The sequence below is a fragment of the Bufo gargarizans genome, chromosome 3, assembly GCF_014858855.1.
Source record: "Bufo gargarizans isolate SCDJY-AF-19 chromosome 3, ASM1485885v1, whole genome shotgun sequence".
Taxonomy (NCBI): domain Eukaryota; kingdom Metazoa; phylum Chordata; class Amphibia; order Anura; family Bufonidae; genus Bufo; species Bufo gargarizans.
Window position 1 is genome coordinate 441400815 of NC_058082.1, and position 20257 is coordinate 441421071.

At 45.7% G+C, this 20257-nt stretch overlaps 1 protein-coding gene across 1 annotated transcript in view; it reads right to left on the bottom strand.

Annotated features, from left to right (window-relative positions):
* Window positions 1-20257, bottom strand: part of LOC122932196 (putative helicase MOV-10) — a 174900-nt gene that overhangs the window by 12655 nt on the left and 141988 nt on the right. Inside the window, exon 20 of the mRNA XM_044286474.1 lies at window positions 8110-8235. Within this exon, the coding sequence (XP_044142409.1) occupies window positions 8110-8235 (126 nt within the window). The remainder of the gene's footprint in view (window positions 1-8109; window positions 8236-20257) is intronic.

Sequence of the window (20257 nt, forward strand, 5' to 3'; positions counted from 1 at the left end):
TGTTTTTGAAGCCCTTCAGTCTCAGATGCCGTCTGCTGGTTATGGGGCTGCAGTCAGAACCAGTAAGGGCCTTAATTTGGGTCGAGGATCGTCCAGTGTCTTGACAGACAGCCAATTGGATCCTCCGGCTCAGTGCTGATTACATTTTTTTGGGTCTTCCACTTGACTTTTTTGTTCCATAACCCTCAGGATCATTTAAGAAATTACACTTAAAAAAGTCTTACTGCGTCCCACCTCAGCAGCAATGGCGCGCTGTGAGAGACCCTGCTTATGCAGTTCAACAACCCGACCGCGTTAAAAAAGGAAGAGTTTTTGGCCTTTGCCATCACAACGTGTGACTACCTGACAGAAAATGACAATAAATCCACATCTTTGCACAGATTTGGCCTTTTAAAAGCGTGTGGTCCTAAACTTTTGATCAGCTGATAAAAAGGCTGTTTAAGTTTAATCGTTATTTTCAATTAATTGAATGCTCAAAAAATGTTTTGTCTCACTCCCATTTCTTCTTGTTGCATGTTGAAGCTCTACTTGGAACCTTGTTAAGATCCAGCCATGCTAAATATGATTTTTTTGCCATTTTTCAAGTGGTCTTAAACTTTTGATCAGGACTGTATAAGGTGCAGATATAGTTCCACTACCTACGGGGTCATCAACATCTGTAAAGATTTCTCAATCCCATCAGCAGTATCCGAGGGCAGCAAAGGCGACACTGCACTTGTCCCCAAATGCAGCGTCTAGTCCTGCTCACCCCTCCCCCAATACAGTAGAATAAGAGTATCTAGGCAGGGACATACCACCACATCCAGCAAGTCAGGCTACATAAATGCTAGGTGGTCCCATCACACACTATCATCATGGGTCTTCATGGACGCGCACCATAATCATTAGATTTACAAAGGGGATGTGAATGAGAGATGCTAGAGCCCCATATTATGGGACCCATGATGATAGTGTGTGATGGGACCACCTAGCATTTATGTAGCCTGACTTGCTGGATGTGGTGGTATGTCCCTGCCTAGATACTCTTATTCTACTGTATTGGGGAGGGGTGAGCAGGGCTAGACGCTGCATTTGGGGACAAGTGCAGTGTCGCCTTTGCTGCCCTCGGATACTGCTGATGGGATTGAGAAATCTTTACAGATGTTAATGACCCCATAGGTAGTGCAACTATATGTGCACCTAATACCTGTTTAATAATGATAATTCCAAAAGAGATGGTGTCTCTATGATCCGGAAACCCCAGGTGACGTTTACACTTTGGGAAGAACGTAACTACCAGAGGGAAACAGCCAGATAGATAATTTTTGATCGCTAGAATGCAGGACCTTGGTCATGTGATGGTTGGCGTAGCAACGTGTACCAATATGCCTCACGTGACTTTGAGATCCCGATCACCTGGCTTCCTAACTTCCGATCAGCTGACTCACAGGTTCCGGGAAGATTGCCATTACTAGGAGAAGCCGCGCAGGCGCAGTTGTGCTTGCACCACGCCAGACCCTCGTGTGCCGCTTGGATCCCAATCAGGTCACGAACGCTCAGTTATTGTTTTTAATCAAGTTAATCATGCACATCACCTGATTGTTGGATTGTTGGAATTAATGTTGGAATTATATGAAATATGATTCACGGTCACTTTAACCAACACAGGCTTTTGGATATACAGATCCAAGTCACTTATATGTGTATTATGAATTGTACTGGCTTTTTAATCATGCATTTTTGAATTATGACATGTATTTTGATGGAATTATGTTATTTATTGCACGTAATTATGTTACTGATTGATTGATATGAAACACGCTATAAATATGTTATGTGCACACCCCTTTCACATCACTGCTTGAAAAAGGTTCCAGTGTGCGCACCGAAACGTTGTATCTCTGGTGAATAAATACTTTTTTACTGAAGGAAGTGCCGTGGATTTCCTGGATTTATATATATTTATATATATATATATATATATATATTTATTAAATATTTAAATATGATAAATATTTATTAATTATATAAAGCTGAGTGCATATGGATGTCGGCTAAAGTAATTTGCACCGTCGCATTTACAATCACGAAATTTGGCACACAGGTACATCAGGTGACCGGGAAGGTTTTAGATCGGGTCTCAGCTCTCTAGTTCCTGAGATATTCCCAAAAAAATGCATTATCCAATAGAAGCCTGGTCACATAACCCTTATCAGCCAATAGAAGCTCGCAGGCCCTTAGTGTCCACATACGCACAGTTTTACACCAGGTTTCCATAACAACCCAGCCATTTTTCTTCACTTCTGTAGTTTTTTGGAAATCTGTCACCAGGATAATCGCTATTGAAGTAAAGCCATGGCCTAATAGCACTTGGTACCTTATTTCCAGATGTGCCTTTGTTCCAGCAATAGATGTTTTTTAATCCTCTGAAAATCTAGTCTATTTGGTATGCAAATGAGCCAGTAAGGTGCCCAGAGGGCCATAATTCTTGCAGGAAGGAGCCCAGGCACGCCTCCTGCCACAATGTGTCCAACCACCCCTCCTACATCACATTCAAACCATAACTTTGCCCACTTTTCCCTGCTCCCAGCATGAGGGCGGATTTGGGCACTAGCAGGAGGAGTGCCTGGGCTCCTTCTTGCAAGAGTGACGCCCCTCTGGGCACCTTACTGGCTCATTTGCATACCAAATAAACAGAATTTTCAGAAGATAGAAAACATCTATTGTTTGAACAAAGGCACATCTAGAAATAAGGTACTAAGTGCTATTAGGCCATGGCTTTATTTCAATAGCAAGTGAAAAAAATGAAGGCAAAATCAACTTTTGTCAGCTTCAGGGGTGGGAGGGTGACTTTCTCCTTGCAGCTCATGCTCAGACAGCACAGTGCTGCTGTCTGAGAGTGAGCTGTTCAAAAGGACATCCTTGTGTACGTCCAGGCCCTTTGCCGGACGGAGGACAGGGAGTCTGAAAGCTGGACTGTCTGGCCTAAAACCGGACCTCTGGCCACCCTAGGGGCAGGCTGCAGTGAGGGTCACAATTAACGGGATGGTCCGCTATGGAGGTCAGTGTTAAGGGGCATATTGTTGTAGAGGCCACTGTTAAGGGGACAGGGTCTGATGGAAATCAATGTTAAGGAGACATGGTACTGAGGAGGTCATTAATAAAAGGGATGGGACATTGTGGAGGTCCCTTAAGCGGGCGGGATGCTGTGGAGGTCACTGTTAAGGGGATGGTCCACTATGGAGGTCAGTGTTAAGGGTCGGGGTGTTGTGGAGGTCACATTTTAAAGGAACGGAGCTCTGTGGAGGTCACTAATAAAGAGGCGGCCGCTGTGGAGGTAAATATTAAAGAGCAGGCACTGTGGAGGTCACTATTAAGGGAGGAGGGGACTGTGGAGGCCACTATTAAAGGGGCAGCGGGGTACAGTGAGGTCACTGTTAAGGAAGCGGGGTTATATGGCAGTCACTGTTAAAGGGGCAGTTGCTGTGGAGGTCTCTTAACCTGTTTGGGACACATGACGTACCGGTACGGCATGTTGTCCCGGTACTTAAGGACACATGACGTACCGGTACGTCATGTTCATTTCCGATCACCGCCGCCCAACGGCTAAATGCGCGGGGGGTCCCGTGACCCGCCCATGTCGGTGATCGCCGCAAACCGCAGGTCAATTTAGACCTGCGGTTTGCGGCTTTTTATGGTGCAGCGGCGGTGGGCACAGGTGCCATCGGGTCCCCGTGGGGCTGTAGGGGGGACCCCGATGGCATGGAAGGCAGCCCCCTGGATCTAACAGGCCGGAAGCTGTTTGAGTAATACACACTGTATTACTCATACAGCCAATGCATTCTAATACAAAAGTATTGGAATGCATTGTAAAGGATAAGACCCCCAAAAGTTGAAGTCCCAAAGTAGGACAAAAAAATAAAATGAAAAAAAGTTGCAAAAATAAAGTTTTTCCCCCAAAAAATTAAACGTTTCAAGTAAAAATAAACAAAAACTTCATTTTCCCAAAATATTAGGTTGACATATTTAGGTATCGCCACGTCTGTATCACATGACCTAACCCCTCAGATGAACACCGCAAAAAATAAAAAATAAAAACTGTGCTAAATAAACAATTTTTTTGTCACCTTACATCACAAAAAGTACAACAGCAAGCAATCAAAGAGGCGTATGCCCACCAAACAAGTACCAAGCTAACCGTCACCTCATCCTGCAAATAATGAGCCCATACCTGAGATAATCGCCCAAAAAAATAATAATAATGGCTCAGAATATGGAGACACTAAAACATCAATTTTTGTTTAAAAAAAGCTGTTATTGTGTAAAACTTGCATTAAAAAAAGAATACATATTAGGTATCGATGCGTCCGTATCGACCGGCTCTATAAAAGTATCACATTACGTAACCCCTCAGATGAACACCGTAAAAAATTAAAAATAAAAACTGTGCTAAATAAACCATTTTTTGTCACCTTACATCACAAAAAGTGTAATAGCAAGCGATCAAAAATGCATATGCACCCTAAAATATTGCCAATCAAACCATCATCTCATGCCGCAAATAATTAGACCCTACCTAAGATAATCGCCCAAAAACTGAAAAAACTATGGCTCTCAGAATATGGAGACACTAAAACGTTTTCTTTTCAAAAATGATATTATTGTGTAAAACTTACATAAATAAAAAAAAGTATACATATTAGGTATTGTCACGTCTGTAATAACCTGCTCTATAAAAATATCACATGACCTAACCCCTCAGGTGAATACCATTAAAAAAATTTAAACGGTTTAAAAAAGGCCATTTCTTGTCACCTTACATCACAAAAAGTATAATGGCAAGCGATCAAAAAAATCACATGCATCCCAAAATAGTGTCAATCAAACCGTCATCTCATCCCGCAAAAATCATACCCTACCCAAGATAATCGCCCAAAAACTGAAAAAACTATGGCTCTCAGATTATGGAAACACTAAAACATGATTTTTTTGTTTAAAAAATGATTCATTGTGTAAAACTTACATAAATAAAAAAAGTATACATATTAGGTATCGCCGCGTCCGTGATAAAAATACCACATGATCTAACCTGTCAGATGAATATTGTAAATAACAAAAAATAAAAACGGTGCCAAAACAGCCATTTCTTGTTACCTTGCCTCACAAAAAGTGTAATATAGAGCAAGCAAAAATCATATGTACCCTAAAATAGTACCAACAAAACTGCCACCCTATCCCATAGTTTCTAAAATGGGGTCACTTTTTTGGAGTTTTTACTCTAGGGATGCATCAGGGGGGCTTTAAATGGGACATGGTGTCAAAAAACCAGTCCAGCAAAATCTGCCTTCCAAAAACCGTATTGCATTCCTTTCCTTCTGCGCCCTTCCGTGTGCCCGTACAGCGGTTTACGACCACATATGGGGTGTTTATGTAAACTACAGAATCAGATCCATAAATATTGAGTTTTGTTTGACTGTTAACCATTGCTTTGTAACTGGAAAAAAATTATTAAAATGGAAAATCTGCCAAAAAAGTGAAATTTTGAAATTGTATCTCTATTTTCCATTAATTCTTGTGGAACACCTAAAGGGTTAACAACATTTGTTAAATCAGTTTTGAATACCTCGAGGGGTGTAGTTTCTAGAATGGGGTCATTTTTGGGTGGTTTCTATTATGTAAGCTTCACAAAGTGACTTCAGACCTGAACTGGTCCTTGAAAAGTGGGTTTATGAAAATGTATTTTGCTTCTAAACTTCTAAGCCTTGTAACATCCCCAAAAAATTTAATGTCATTCCCAAAATTATCCAAACATGAAGTAGACATATGGGGATTCGGGAATGTAAAGTAATAACTACTTTTGTAGGTATAACTATGTATTATAGAAGTAGAGAAATTGAAACTTGGAAATTTGCTAATTATTACAAATTTGTGGCAAATTTTGTATTTTTTTTATAAATAAAAATGATTTTTGACTCCATTTTACCAGTGTCATGAAGTACAATATGTGACGAAAAAACAATCTCAGAATGGCCTGGATAGGTCAAAGAATTTTAAAGTTATTCGCACATAAAGTGACACTGGTCAGATTTGCAAAGAATGGCCTGGTCCTTAAGGTGAAAATGAGCCCGGCCCCTAAGGGGTTAAGGGAGCCAGGAATAGTGGAGGTCACAGTTAAGGGGACTGTAACCTATGGTCAGTGTTAAATGGTGAGTGCTGTAGAGGTCACTGTTAAGGGGGCGGGCCCCTGTGGAGGTCACTGTCAAGGTGGTGGGGTGCTGTGGAACTCACTGTTAAAGGGGCAGGCTGCTGTGAAGGTCAAAGTTAAGGGGGTCGGCTGCTGTGGAGGTCCCATCTTAAAGAAGATGCGGCACTGTGGGGGGGGGGGGCAGTGTTAAGGGGTGGGGGGCTGTGGAGGTCACTGTTAAGGGGGTGGGGTACTGTAGATGTCACTGTTATAGTTGATACTGTCGATATCTTTTAACGTCACACACAAACATTAAATGAAATAGTCGAAATATACCCATGCAAAGCCAGGTTATCCGGCTAGTTTTTAATAAAGACCAATTTAAAAATATTATTTTTTTTTTGCTGAAAATGAGTACAAAGCAATAATAATTATAAAAAACCCAAAAGGTGTACATACTCTTTAATTTTCCATCACTTTTAAAATCACTTTAATGAAAAACTCAGTATTAAAATTGAGATGTGTTGTGGAACCATTGCATCAGTTCCATAAGCTTGACCAACTGGATGATGAAAGTTAATGAAAGTTAGTGACCAGTGGTGCATGTGAAAAACAAATGAAATAGAACTACTGTCAATACTGTTAAGATCCAGAAATGTCAATCTAAAAGGTAGCGAGAGTTGGGATGAGGAGTATGTTCATGAGTACCCCAGGGGCGTCGTTAGGTCAAAACGATTGGGGCTGGAGCCCCGGATGTTTTGTCCAGTGCCCCAAATGCAGGGCCGTGGGGGCGTCGCTCTGGCCGCAATAGAAGTCACAGCACTCTCCGCTCTTACTCTCCTGTGCTACTCTACACCGGCCCCGCCACTCACAGGAGTAAACATTTATAAACTGTAATCCGTATCCTGCAGTAACTTTAAATCAGCGCTCATCTCTTTACTATCTTACACTCATCTCCGGTAACAGGCAGTGAGGGCGACGCTCACTCACTGACATCACGCGCCTGTTTTTCCCACTAGGCGGCACAGGCACGTGAAGTCAGTGAGTGAGCGCTGCCGCCCGCACCGCCTGTTGCTGTCTGGAGCCGAGTGTAAGGTAGTAAAGAGATGAGCGCTGATTTAAAGTTAAAGTTACTGCAGGATACGGATTACAGTTTATAAATGTATACCCCTGTGAGCGGCGGGGAGGGGGATCTGTGGATGGCACTGTTATGGGGAGAAGGATCTGTGGATGACACTGTTATATGGAGGGGGATCTGTGGATGACACTGTCATGGGGTAGATCTGTCGATGACACATATAGCATAAGATGCTAAATACGGTATGTGTCATCCTGGGCAATCCCACAGATCATCCTCCAACCCCCCTTGTACTTGTTCCGCTACTTGCAGGCTGCGTGGGCATGAGTTCAGAACTTCAGTCACTTTGGTCCGCAATTTTGTTCTGCGGCGCGTGATCCCGCGAGACCCGCCGCAGGAGGTCTCGCGGGGTCACACTCCGCAGAACAGAATTGCGGACCGAAGTGACTGAAGTTCTGAACTCATGCCCACGCAGCCTGCAAGTAGCGGAACAAGTACAAGTGGGGTTGATGGGTTCCAACTTCTGTGATTAGTTTATACTTAAGGGGTTTGCCTAATTTAAATTAGGATGACCATAGGTTAGGATGATCTGTGGGTTGCCCAGATGGCTAGGCCCTTCACTGTAGTTATTAACCCCATTCAGCAGTCCCCCATTCATTGAAGGGGGGACTTCTGAAAGGGGTTAATAACTACTGTAAAGCCCACCCGGTGGCGATGAGGGCGTGGCTTCACGTGGGCTCGTGCCCCTGATGTCATCAGACCCTAGCAACACCCCTGGAGTACCGCAAGTACACAAATTTACAGCTCTAACTAGCAAGTCATTAATGGGAACAGCACATATTGTTGAGCCAAACTTCTTCCTACTTGCCTTAGGGTTTTTTAAAAATCCAAGACTGAAGTCTTCGTCAAGTTTGACATAATCCATAGAACTCCGCACTGTAGATATAAGGATCACTCTCCGTTCCTGACCCTGGAACTCTTCCACAGATCCAATCTGATAAAGTGATTCAACATCTGTCATACTAAACTATAACACGCTCAATGCACAAAGAAATGTACTACCTTTTGAATATGGTTATAAACAAAATGAGATAATAAAAATCTAAAGCTGCTAGAAGACCAGTAATATGGACAGGTGCAGGTTATAGTGAGGGCAATCTGGGCGACTGCCCAGGGCCCAGTGCTCCAGTGGGCCCCATGAAAGTTTGCAACGCTGAACAGTCACAAGCCATGCTCATAACATCCCTGTCCTCATGAGGTCCTGCATGTTCTGTGTTGAGCTATGAAAGCTGGTGCCAGATTTGAGAGCACTGCACAGAACATCCTCCTGATGATCTTACCCAGTGGGCTTGCAGGCAACATGTACTACATTATCTGTACTCAGATCCATGTCTGTTATCTCATGTAAATGTGTGTTGGGCGCATTGTGTTTGGTGGGTGTACTGGGCTGAAGGGTGGCTCACACCTCCCATACAGCCCAGGACCCATGGTACCCACCATAATCTACCCCTGAATACAGAACAATCTGAACTTTAGAATAGAAAATATAAATGATGTGGCGCACAGGAGGAACCAGAGATCATATGAGGTGCTCTTAGTAGAGTAGGTTTACCCTATCTACTCAATTAAGTAGCAATGAGAACAGAAGGAACTGGGAACTCTCAGATATCTCAATACAATAAACCTAGTACTACCCAATTGAGGAGTAGACCAAAAACAATAAATTATCGGCTAGAACATAAAAATCGAGGACATCTACAATAGAATAAAATAGAATCGATAATAAAATCGATAAAAAAAATCGCTGAATACAAAACAAAGTAGCTAGACGCTCATCAAGATCGAAGACATCTACAAAAGAATAAAATAACACAATAAAAAACGATGATGGAATAATCGCTGAATACAAAACCAAGTGCAAATACTAATGTCTCTGACTTGAACAATAGTAGAAAAGCATACACATGTAGCAGCAATCAATAGTGTGCAATGAAAGATCTTGAGATCCTAAGGATCGATGCTTATTCGAATATAGGTATGAGTTTGATGGTAAATGTCTTAATCCAATAAGAATCGATGTTTGATCGAATAAGGTTGGTTAATAAGAACTCAATCACATAGGAAAACTTTTGTTTTGCTCTTCCCCAACAAGCAGTACTAGCGGCGTCCCGCTATGTTGAAGTCTCAGCGGCGTCCCGCTGAAATAATTCACTGTGTGTTCCCAGCACACATAAGCCGGCATAAAAGATCGAACGATCTTACCATTTGATGGAGCAAGTGCCCAAGTATTGCTCTGGACGTTGGTTTTTGTCACGGATGGTGTAACAGAAAACAAGAAGTTATAAATAAGGATCCGACTGGCTTGATCCAAAACTAAGGAACAAAAGGGTGACCCTTATTAAAGCCTTGAAGCTCTCCCTGTCTACTCTGCCCATGCAAAGATCTCAGTGATAGAAGGTTGCATGTCCACATACCTAGACTGAATGACACCTGCAAACCCTATAATAGTGAGGGGACACGACCACCAGCTCCCTGCACTTAATACGGAGGGAGTCAGGGTCACCTAGAACCAATCCAACAGGAAAACAACAAATACAGAAAACCCAGCTTTAGTAAGTTCTAGCAGAGAACACAATCCAGGATGTAATATAAACCGCAAGGTGAGGCAGTATGGGGAGGAGATATATAGGGAGGCAATCACTGCTAATAGATGACAGCTGGGAGAGGGAGGAGAGATGTCAGAACGAAAGTAAAACAAAAGAAGATCATGCAGGAGGTACTGAAGAACGTCTATCAGAACTTCTCAAAGATCTGGTGGTGACAGTTTTTGAGTATAGTCGACCATAGTCTTACAAACTTCTTCCGTCTAAACTCCCACGCCGGCGACTTGTCTGCACGTGGACCTCGATAATTGTACACGGTCTCTAGTTCAGCAAGATTTCAGCCACCTAACTCGCGGCAGACGGTATTAAATGGGCACTTTCGTATAAGTTTTCTTCATCACACTTAGCAAGTGGTCCTTTGGGGGATTAAAACCAGACGCGTTTCGAGATACTGAATAACTCCTTCCTCAGTGGTTGCAAGACTTACGTTCAGTTTTGGCATATATAATACAGTGGGATGCGAAAGTTTGGGGAACCTTGTTAATTGTCATGGTTTTCCTGTATAAATCATTGATTGTTACGATAAAAAATGGCAGTTAAATATATTATACAGGAGACACACACATTGATATTTGATTAGTGAAGTGAAGTTTATTGGATTTACAGAAAGTGTGCTATAATTGTTTAAACAAAATTAGGCAGGTGCATAAATTTGGGCACCACAAAAAAGAAATGAAATCAATATTTAGTAGATCCTCCTTTTGCAGCCTCTAAACGCTTCTTGTAGGTTCCAATGAGAGTCTGGATTCTGGTTGAAGGTATTTTGGACCATTCCTCTTTACAAATCATCTTTAGTTCATTCAGGTTTGATGGCTTCCGAGCATGGACAGCTCTCTTTAAGTCACACCACAGATTTTCAATTATATTTAGGTCTGGGGACTGAGATGGCCATTGCAGAATGTTGTACTTGTTCCTCTGCATAAATGCCTTAGTGGATTTTGAGCAGTGTTTAGGGTCGTTGTCTTGTTGAAAGATCCAGCCCCTGCGCAGCTTCAGCTTTGTCACTGATTCCTGGACATTGGTCTCCAGAATCTGCTGATACTGAGTGGAATCCATGCGTCCCTCAACTTTGACAAGATTCCTAGTCCCTGCACTGGCCACACAGCCCCACAGCATGATGGAACCACCACCATATTTTACTGTAGGTAGCAGGTGTTTTTCTTTGAATGCTGTGTTCTTTTTCCTCCATGCATAACGCCCCTTCTTATGGCCAAATAAGGGCTCTTTCACACCTGCGTTCTTTTCTTCCGGCATAGAGTTCCGTCGTCGGGGCTCTATGCCAGAAGAATCCTGATCAGTTTTATCCTAATGCATTGTGAATGGAGAGAAATCCGTTTAGGATGCATCAGGATGTCTTCAGTTCCGGACCGGAACGTTTTTTGGCCGGAGAAAATACCGCAGCATGCTACGCTTTTTGCTCCGGCCAAAAATCCTGAAGACTTGCTGCAAGGCCGGATCCGGAATTAATGCCCATTGAAAGGCATTGATCCGGCCTTAAGCTAAACGTCGTTTCGGCGCATTGCCGGATCCGACGTTTAGCTTTTTCTGAATGGTTACCATGGCTGCCGGGACGCTAAAGTCCTGGCAGCCATGGTAAAGTGTAGTCGGGAGCGGGGGAGCAGTATACTTACCGTCCGTGCAGATCCCGGGGCGCTCCAGAGTGACGTCAGGGCGCCCCAAGCGCATGGATCATGTGATCGCATGGCACGTCATCCATGCGCATGGGGCGCTCTGACGTCATTCTGGAGCACCCCGGGAGCCGCATGGACGGTAAGTATACTGCTCCCCGCTCCCCACTACTACTATGGCAACCAGGACTTTAATAGCATCCTGGCTGCCATAGTAACACTGAATGCATTTTGAAGACGGATCCGTCTTCAAATGCTTTCAGTTCACTTGCGTTTTTCCGGATCCGGCGTGTAATTCCGGCAAGTGGAGTACACGCCGGATCCGGACAACCCAAGTGTGAAAGAGGCCTAACTCAATTTTAGTTTCATCAGTCCACAGCACCTTATTCCAAAAGGATCTGGCTTGTCCAAATGTGCTTTAGCCCACCTCAAGTGCCACTTTTTGTGCTGTGGGCGGAGAAAAGGCTTCCTCTGCATCACTCTCGCATACAGCATCTCCTTGTGTAAAGTGCGCCGAATGGTTGAACGATGCACAGTAACTCCATCTGCAGCAAGATGATGTTGTAGGTCTTTGGTGCTGGTCTGTGGGTGACTCTGACTGTTCTCACCATTCGTTGCTTCTGTCTATCCGAGATTTATCTTGGTCTGCCACTTCGAGCCTTAACTTGAACTGAGCCTGTGATCTTCCATTTCCTCAATATGTTCCTAACTGTGGAAACAGACAGCTGAAATCTCTGAGACAGCTTTCTGTATCCTTCTCCTAAACCATGATGGTGAACAATCTTTGTCTTCAGGTCATTTGAGAGTTGTTTTGAGACCCCCATGTTGCTACTCTTCAGAGAAAATTAAAAGAGGAGGGAAACTTACAGTTTACTCCCTTAAATACTCTTTCTCATAATTGGATTCACCGATGTATATGTGGGTCAGGGGTCACTAAGCTTACCAAGCCAATTTGAGTTCCAATAATTAGTTCTAAAGGTTTTGGAATCAATAAAATGACAACAGTGCCCAAATTTGCACTGCCTAATTTTGTTTAAACAATTATAGCACACTTTCTGTAAATCCAATAAACTTCATTTCACTTGTCAAATATCACTGCGTGTGTCTCCTATATGATATATTTAACTGACATTTTTTTATCGTAACAACCAACGATTTATACAGGAAAATCATGACGATTAACATGGTTGTCCAAACTTTTGCATCCCACTGTATATTTAATGCTATAATATACCCCTATTTGGAAGAAGGATTTTTGAGATCGATCTATTTAGCAATTTATACACAAAATCGCAACAATACCGCACCGGTACCGCATGGGACCCGATGCGTTTTTTATACCAATTGGAAGAACAAGGTTGTGTAACTGTATGTTGGGATTTTGTGCTACAATATTGCTTTGCCATTTTTTGACTGGTTTTATTATTTCTTCTATATTTCTTTATTCTATGGTGAAGATCAATTAGATGGTTATATGTATTCATATTTGTATACTAATGTCTAAGTTATTATTCACATATAGCAGTATTTACCATATTCGAGTTTACAATCGATACTAAAACTACTATCTATTTCTGACAACAAAAAGCTCCAGACCAGACTTTGTATGACATCACAACCCCTATAAAAGAGGGGCATTCTGGGGGGACTTGCAACCACTGAGGAAGGGGTTATTCAATACCACGAAACGTGTCTGGTTTTAATCCCCCAAAGGACCACTTGCAAAGTGTGATGAAGAAAACTTATATGAAAGTGCCAATTTAATACCGTCTGCCGCGAGTTAGGTGGCTGAAATCTTGCTGAACTAGAGACCGTGTACAATTATCGAGATCCACGTGCAAACAAGTCGCCGGCGTGGGAGTTTAGACGGAAGAAGTTTGTAAGACTACGGTCGACTATACTCAAAAACCAAAATCCAGAGTAATATTTGGGCACTTGCTCCATCGAATGGTAAGATCGTTCGATCTTTTATGCCGGCTTATGTGTGCTGGGAACACACAGTGAATTATTTCAGCGGGACGCCGCTGAGACTTCAACATAGCGGGACGCCGCTAGTACTGCTTGTTGGGAAGAGCAAAACAAAAGTTTTCCTATGTGATAGAGTTCTTATTAACCAACCTTATTCGATCAAACATCGATTCTTATTGGATTAAGACATTTACCATCAAACTCATACCTATATTAGAATAAGCATCGATCCTTAGGATCTCGAGATCTTTTATTGCACACTATTGATTACTGCTACATGTGTATGCTGTTCTACTATTGTTCAAGTCAGAGACATTAGTATTTGCACTTGGTTTTGTATTCAGTGATTACTCCATCATCAATTTTATTGTGTTATTTTATTCTTTTGTAGATGTCTTCGATCTTGATGAGCGTCTAGCTACTTTGTTTTGTATTCAGCGATTTTTTTTTATCGATTTTATTATCGATTCTATTTTATTCTATTGTAGATGTCCTCGATTTTTATGTTTTAGCCGCTAATTTATTGTTTTTGGTCTACCCCTCAATTGGGTAGTACTAGGTTTATCGTATAAATAAATTCAGTATTGGTCGAGATATCTGAGAGTGCCCAGTTCCTTCTGTTCACAATCTGAACTTTGTTCAAACTCTCTTATGAACTACAAGATCATTTTAATTTCTTAAAAGGGGTATTCCAGTAATAGCAATGTATCTCCTATTCACTGGATAGGGAATAATTCCTTTTTCTGTGAGGGTTTAACTGTTTGTACTGCTACCAATCATGGGAATAGGAAACCCTCAACTAAATGGAACAGCATTTCCAGCATATAAACTGCTGCTCCATTTAATTTCTATGGGACTTCCAGATATAGCTGAGCACTTGCAGTTCTATGGTCCCTCATTCTCGTGACCAGTGGGTTCTCAGCAGTTATCCCCATCTACTGGAGGTGGATAATTTGCTATTACTGGTATAAACCTTTAGGCTAGGGCTACACGACAACATGTGTCGCGCGACACATAGGGCAAAACTACACTGCAACATGTGTCGCACGCCAATTTTTATAATGATAGTCTATGGTGTCGCACTGCGGCACGCTGTTGCTGCGACGCGACAGTCGCAGAAAAATCCATCTTGGATGGATTTTTTGCTACTGTCGTGTCGCAGTCGGGGCATGTCGCAGTGCGACACTATAGACTATCATTATAAAAATTGTCATGCGACACATGTTGCAGTGTAGTTTTGCCCTATGTGTCGCGCGACACATGTTGTCGTGTAGCCCTAGCCTAAAGGTTTATACCAGTATTAGCAAATTATCCACCTCCAGTAGATGGGGATAACTGCTGAAACCCCACTGGTCACGAGAATGAGGGACCATAGAACTGCAAGTGCTCAGCTATATCTGGGAGTCCCATAGAAAGTAAATGGAGCAGCAGCTTATATGTGTCATGGTCTTACCTCCTTGCTGTTCTCCTTCGTTTGACATGTGCTGGCGGCCATCTTGGTTTCTGGGTTTCTTGTAGCCTCCCACCCTGCGGCTCCTCCTTCCCACTGGGAGGAGCTGGATGCCTAGCTCATATATATAGGAGGTCTGTGGCTTCAGTTCCTTGCTTGGTCCTCCTGTGCTCACATGCTTCTAAGACTGCTGCTGCTTCTGGTTCCTGATCCTGGCTTCGTCTGACTACCCTGCTGATTCCTGATCCTGGCTTCATCTGACTACCCTTCTGGTTCCTGATCTCTGGTTTCGCAAGACCCTGCTTCGGTTTAGCCATCCGTTTGGACTTTTGCCTTACAGCTTTATTTTCAATAAAGCCTTCTTATTTCCACTCATCACTTGTTGTACGTCTGGTTCATGGTTCCATGACATTAGGACCAAGCCATGAATTCTGACGGTACAGGGCCATCCTCGCTACCTACGCTGGTTGCCAGACTTGATCAGCAGGATCACCTGTTGGGTCGGTTCGCTGTGGCGTTGCAAACCCTGCTTGAACGCACGGCTCATTTAGCTTCCGTTGCCGATGGGTCGGTTGTCGCTCCTGGGCCCGCTCCTACTGCCGCTCCGGTTGTTGCGCCAGAGTCTACCCCGACACCTGTTGCTGCGCCTGCGGTGTTTCGGGGTATGACCGGTTCTGCCCCCCTTCCACAGCGCTTTGGGGGAGAGCCAACTCAGTGCCGAGGTTTCCTTAACCAGGTGGGCATTTACTTCGAGTTGCTGCCACATGCCTTTCCTACTGAGAGATCAAAGGTGGGCTTCTTGATCTCGCTGCTCTCGGACAAGGCCTTGGCCTGGGCCAGCCCTTTATGGGAGAACAACAATCCGGTGGTTGCCGAGTTTTCCGGTTTTGTTGCTTCTCTTCGGAAGGTATTCGATGTGCCGGCTCGTGCTGCCTCTGCTGCGAAGCTCCTTATGTCCATCAGACAGGGTTCACGATCCGTAGCTGAATACGCCATTGAGTTTCGTACCCTGGCAGCAGAGGTGGGCTGGAATAATGAGGCTCTGGTCGCTGCTTTCTCTCATGGTCTCTCGGATGCCTTGAAGGATGAGGTTGCAGCTAAAGACCTACCAGTGGAGCTCGAGTCTCTTATTTCTTTCCTGATTTTGATTGACACCAGACTCAGGGAGAGACCTTCCTTTAAGGAGAGCCTGCGGAGGCCTTCTAACAGATTGGCGCCTACGTTTGCTGTCCTACCCGTGCCTCCCTCTCCTCCCACGCCTCCTGGGGATGACTTGTCTGGGGGTGAACCCATGCAGCTGGGGTTTGCTCGCCTGTCCGAGGGGGAGAGGGTACTCCGGAGACGCGAGGGCCGATGCATGTACTGTGGTACGGTGGGCATTTTCGGTTGGTATGCCCGAACCGTCCGGGAAACGCTCGCACCTGAGATCCTGTCGGGGGCAGATCTTGGGTGGAGTCTCCTCGTCCCCGGTTTCCCGTGTTGACAAACCACTGATTACTGTTGTCCTCTCCTGGGTCGGGGGCTCGGTGACGACCCAGGCGTTGGTGGACTCTGGTGCTGGTGGTTTGTTCATTGATAGTGTGTTCGCTGCCGCCAATTCCATTCCTCTGCAGCCTCGAGGTTCCCCACTGGCTCTTGAGGCGATAGACGGCAGACCCCTTCTGCCGCCACACGTGACTCATGAGACCCTTCCAGTGGGGATGGCCATTGGTGCCATTCACAGAGAGTCGGTCTGTCTCCAGATTATTTCGTCTCCACACTACTCGGTGGTCTTGGGGTACCCCTGGCTCCAGAAGCATAATCCGACTTTCGATTGGAAATCGGCCGAGATCCTCTCGTGGTCACCGCAGTGTGGGGCTAGTTGCATCCATGGGCCTGTCAAGTTGCTGAGTACTTCCTCGGACTCTCTGTTGCCTCCTGAATACGAGGAGTACCGGGATGTATTCGATAAGGTGCGTGCGGTTGCCTACCTCCGCACCGCCCATACGATTGTGCCATAGAGTTACAATCTGGTGCCGTTCCTCCTCGTGGCAAAGTCTATCCACTGTCGGTAGCGGAGAATGAGGCCATGGAGGAGTACGTGAGGGAGGCGCTTTCACGCGGACACATTCGCAAATCCTCGTCCCCGGCAGGGGCTGGATTTTTCTTTGTGAAAAAGAAGGGCGGTGAATTGAGGCCTTGCATCGATTACAGGGGTCTCAATCGCATCACGATCAAGAACGCTTACCCGATACCCTTGATTTCCGAGCTGTTCGATCGCCTCAAAGGGGCCACGGTCTTTACCAAACTCGACCTGAGGGCGGCATATAACCTGGTAAGGATCAAGGCGGGCGATGAGTGGAAGACCGCGTTTAACACCAGGACCGGTCATTATGAATCCTTGGTTATGCCCTTTGGGTTGTGCAATGCGCCCGCAGTCTTCCAGGAATTCATCAACGATGTTTTCCGTGACCTGTTGCAGCAGTGTGTGGTGGTCTATTTGGATGACATCTTGGTATATTCTGAATCCATGGAGGCCCACATTCTGGATGTCAGACGAGTGTTGCAACGGTTACGAGAGAACAAGCTGTTCGGTAAGCTTGAGAAATGCGAATTTCACCGATCCCAGGTAACCTTCTTAGGTTACATCATTTCCGCTGAGGGGTTCTCCATGGATCCTGAGAAGGTTTCGGCTGTCTTACAGTGGCCCCAGCCCAGTGGTCTTCGTGCCCTGCAGCGCTTTTTGGGCTTCGCCAATTATTATCGGAAGTTCATCAGGGACTTTTCCATGCTAGCCAAGCCTCTCACGGATCTGACCAGGAAGGGCAGTAATCCCCAGGTCTGGCCGCCCGAGGCCATCCGAGCTTTTGAGGCTCTAAAGTCTGCCTTTGTGTCGGCTCCGATTCTGTCGCATCCCAACCCTGGGTTGCCGTTTGTCCTTCGAGGTGGACGCGTCTGAGACGGGAGTAGGCGCCCTCCTGTCTCAGCGTAGAACACCGGAGGGTCCTCTGCTTCCTTGTGGGTTTTACTCCCGGAAACTGTCTTCCGCGGAGTGCAACTATCAGATTGGTGACAGGGAGTTATTGGCCATCGTGCAGGCCCTTAAAGAATGGAGGCACTTGCTCGAGGGCTCGGTGGTTCCGGTTCTCATCCTGACGGACCACAAGAATCTGACCTACCTCTCTGAGGCCAAGAGATTGACACCACGTCAGGCCAGATGGGCTCTGTTCTTGTCACGTTTTAATTACGTGGTCTCCTACCTACCCGGTTCCAAGAACATCAGAGCGGATGCCTTATCACGGCAGTACTCCGAGCTGTCCGGGGAGGAGTCGATTCCGACTTCGGTCATACCTCCGAATCAGATCCTGGCCGCCATTCGCACCAGCCTGACCTCTCCCCTGGGTGAGCAGATTTTGGCGGCTCAATCTGGTGCTCCCTCTGGGAGACCCAACGGCAGGTGTTTTGTGCCTGAGGAGTTGCGCACTCGGTTGTTGCGAACCTACCATAACTCCAAGGCCGCGGGGCATCCTGGAAAGAATCAGCTGTCCTGGGCTGTTTCACGTCTGTTCTGGTGGCCTTCTCTACGTTCCGACATCGCCGCATATGTAGCGGCATGCTCCGTTTGTGCCCAGAGTAAGTCCCCTCGGCACCTTCCGTTGGGCCTTTTGCAACCCATAGCCACCGGGGAGCGTCCATGGTCACACCTGGGGATGGATTTCATTGTGGACCTCCCTGCATCTCGAGGCCATACGGTCATTCTCATGATAGTGGATCGGTTTTCCAAAATGTGCCACTGTGTTCCTCTCAAGAAGTTACCCTCTGCACAAGAGTTGGCCTCGATTTTTGCCAGGGAGGTCTTCCGGTTGCACGGTTTGCCCAAGGAGATTGTGTCGGATCGGGGGAGTCAGTTTGTGTCCAGGTTCTGGCGTGCCTTTTGCTCCCAGTTGGGGATTCATCTCTCTTTCTCCTCGGCCTACCACCCTCAGTCCAATGGGGCCGCAGAACGATCCAATCAGGCCTTGGAGCAATTCCTTCGTTGCTATGTCTCCGATCACCAAGACAATTGGGTTGACCTCCTGCCTTGGGCTGAGTTTGCCAGGAACACGGCGGTGAACTCTTCCTCTGGGACGTCTCCCTTCATGGCCAATTATGGGTTCCAACCTGCCGTGTTACCGGAGGTATTCTCTCCCCAGGATATTCCGGCTGTGGAGGATCACCTTTCCGTCCTACGTGCTTCTTGGGTACAGATCCAGAGGTCCCTTGAGGTCTCTGCGCAGCGCCAGAGACTCCAGGCTGATCGCAGACGAGCGCCCGCTCCTTACTACCAGGTCGGAGACCGCGTATGGTTGTCCACCCGCAACCTCAACCTTCGAGTGCCCACTCCCAAGCTGGCGCCTCGCTTTGTTGGTCCCTTCCGAGTGCTTCGCAGGGTAAACCCGGTAGCCTGTGCCCTTGCGCTTTCTCCTGGCATGCGGACCTCCAACGTGTTTCATGTCTCCCTGTTGAAGCCACTGGTGTGTAATCGTTTCACTTCCTCGATTCCTCGGCCTCGTCCGGTCCAAGTGGGCAATCGTGAGGAGTATGAGGTGAGCAATATCCTGGACTCACGCCTGGTCCGCGGCCGGGTGCAGTTTTTGGTCCATTGGCGTGGTTATGGTCCAGAGGAGTGTTCCTGGGTTCCCTCCGCAGATGTCCATGCTCCTGCCTTGCTCCGAGCCTTCCACGCACGCTTCCCTCAGAAACCGTTCCTTACTCCGCGGAGGAGGGGCCCTTGAGGGGGAGGTACTGTCATGGTCTTACCTCCTTGCTGTTCTCCTTCGTTTGACATGTGCTGGCGGCCATCTTGGTTTCTGGGTTTCTTGTAGCCTCCCACCCTGCGGCTCCTCCTTCCCACTGGGAGGAGCTGGATGCCTAGCTCATATATATAGGAGGTCTGTGGCTTCAGTTCCTTGCTTGGTCCTCCTGTGCTCACATGCTTCTAAGACTGCTGCTGCTTCTGGTTCCTGATCCTGGCTTCGTCTGACTACCCTGCTGATTCCTGATCCTGGCTTCATCTGACTACCCTTCTGGTTCCTGATCTCTGGTTTCGCAAGACCCTGCTTCGGTTTAGCCATCCGTTTGGACTTTTGCCTTACAGCTTTATTTTCAATAAAGCCTTCTTATTTCCACTCATCACTTGTTGTACGTCTGGTTCATGGTTCCATGACAATATGTTGGAAATGCTGTTCCATTCAGTTGAGGGTTTCCTATTCCCATGATTGGTAGCAGTACCAACAGTTAAAACCTCACAGAAAAATGAATTATTCCCTATCTAGTGAATAGGAGATA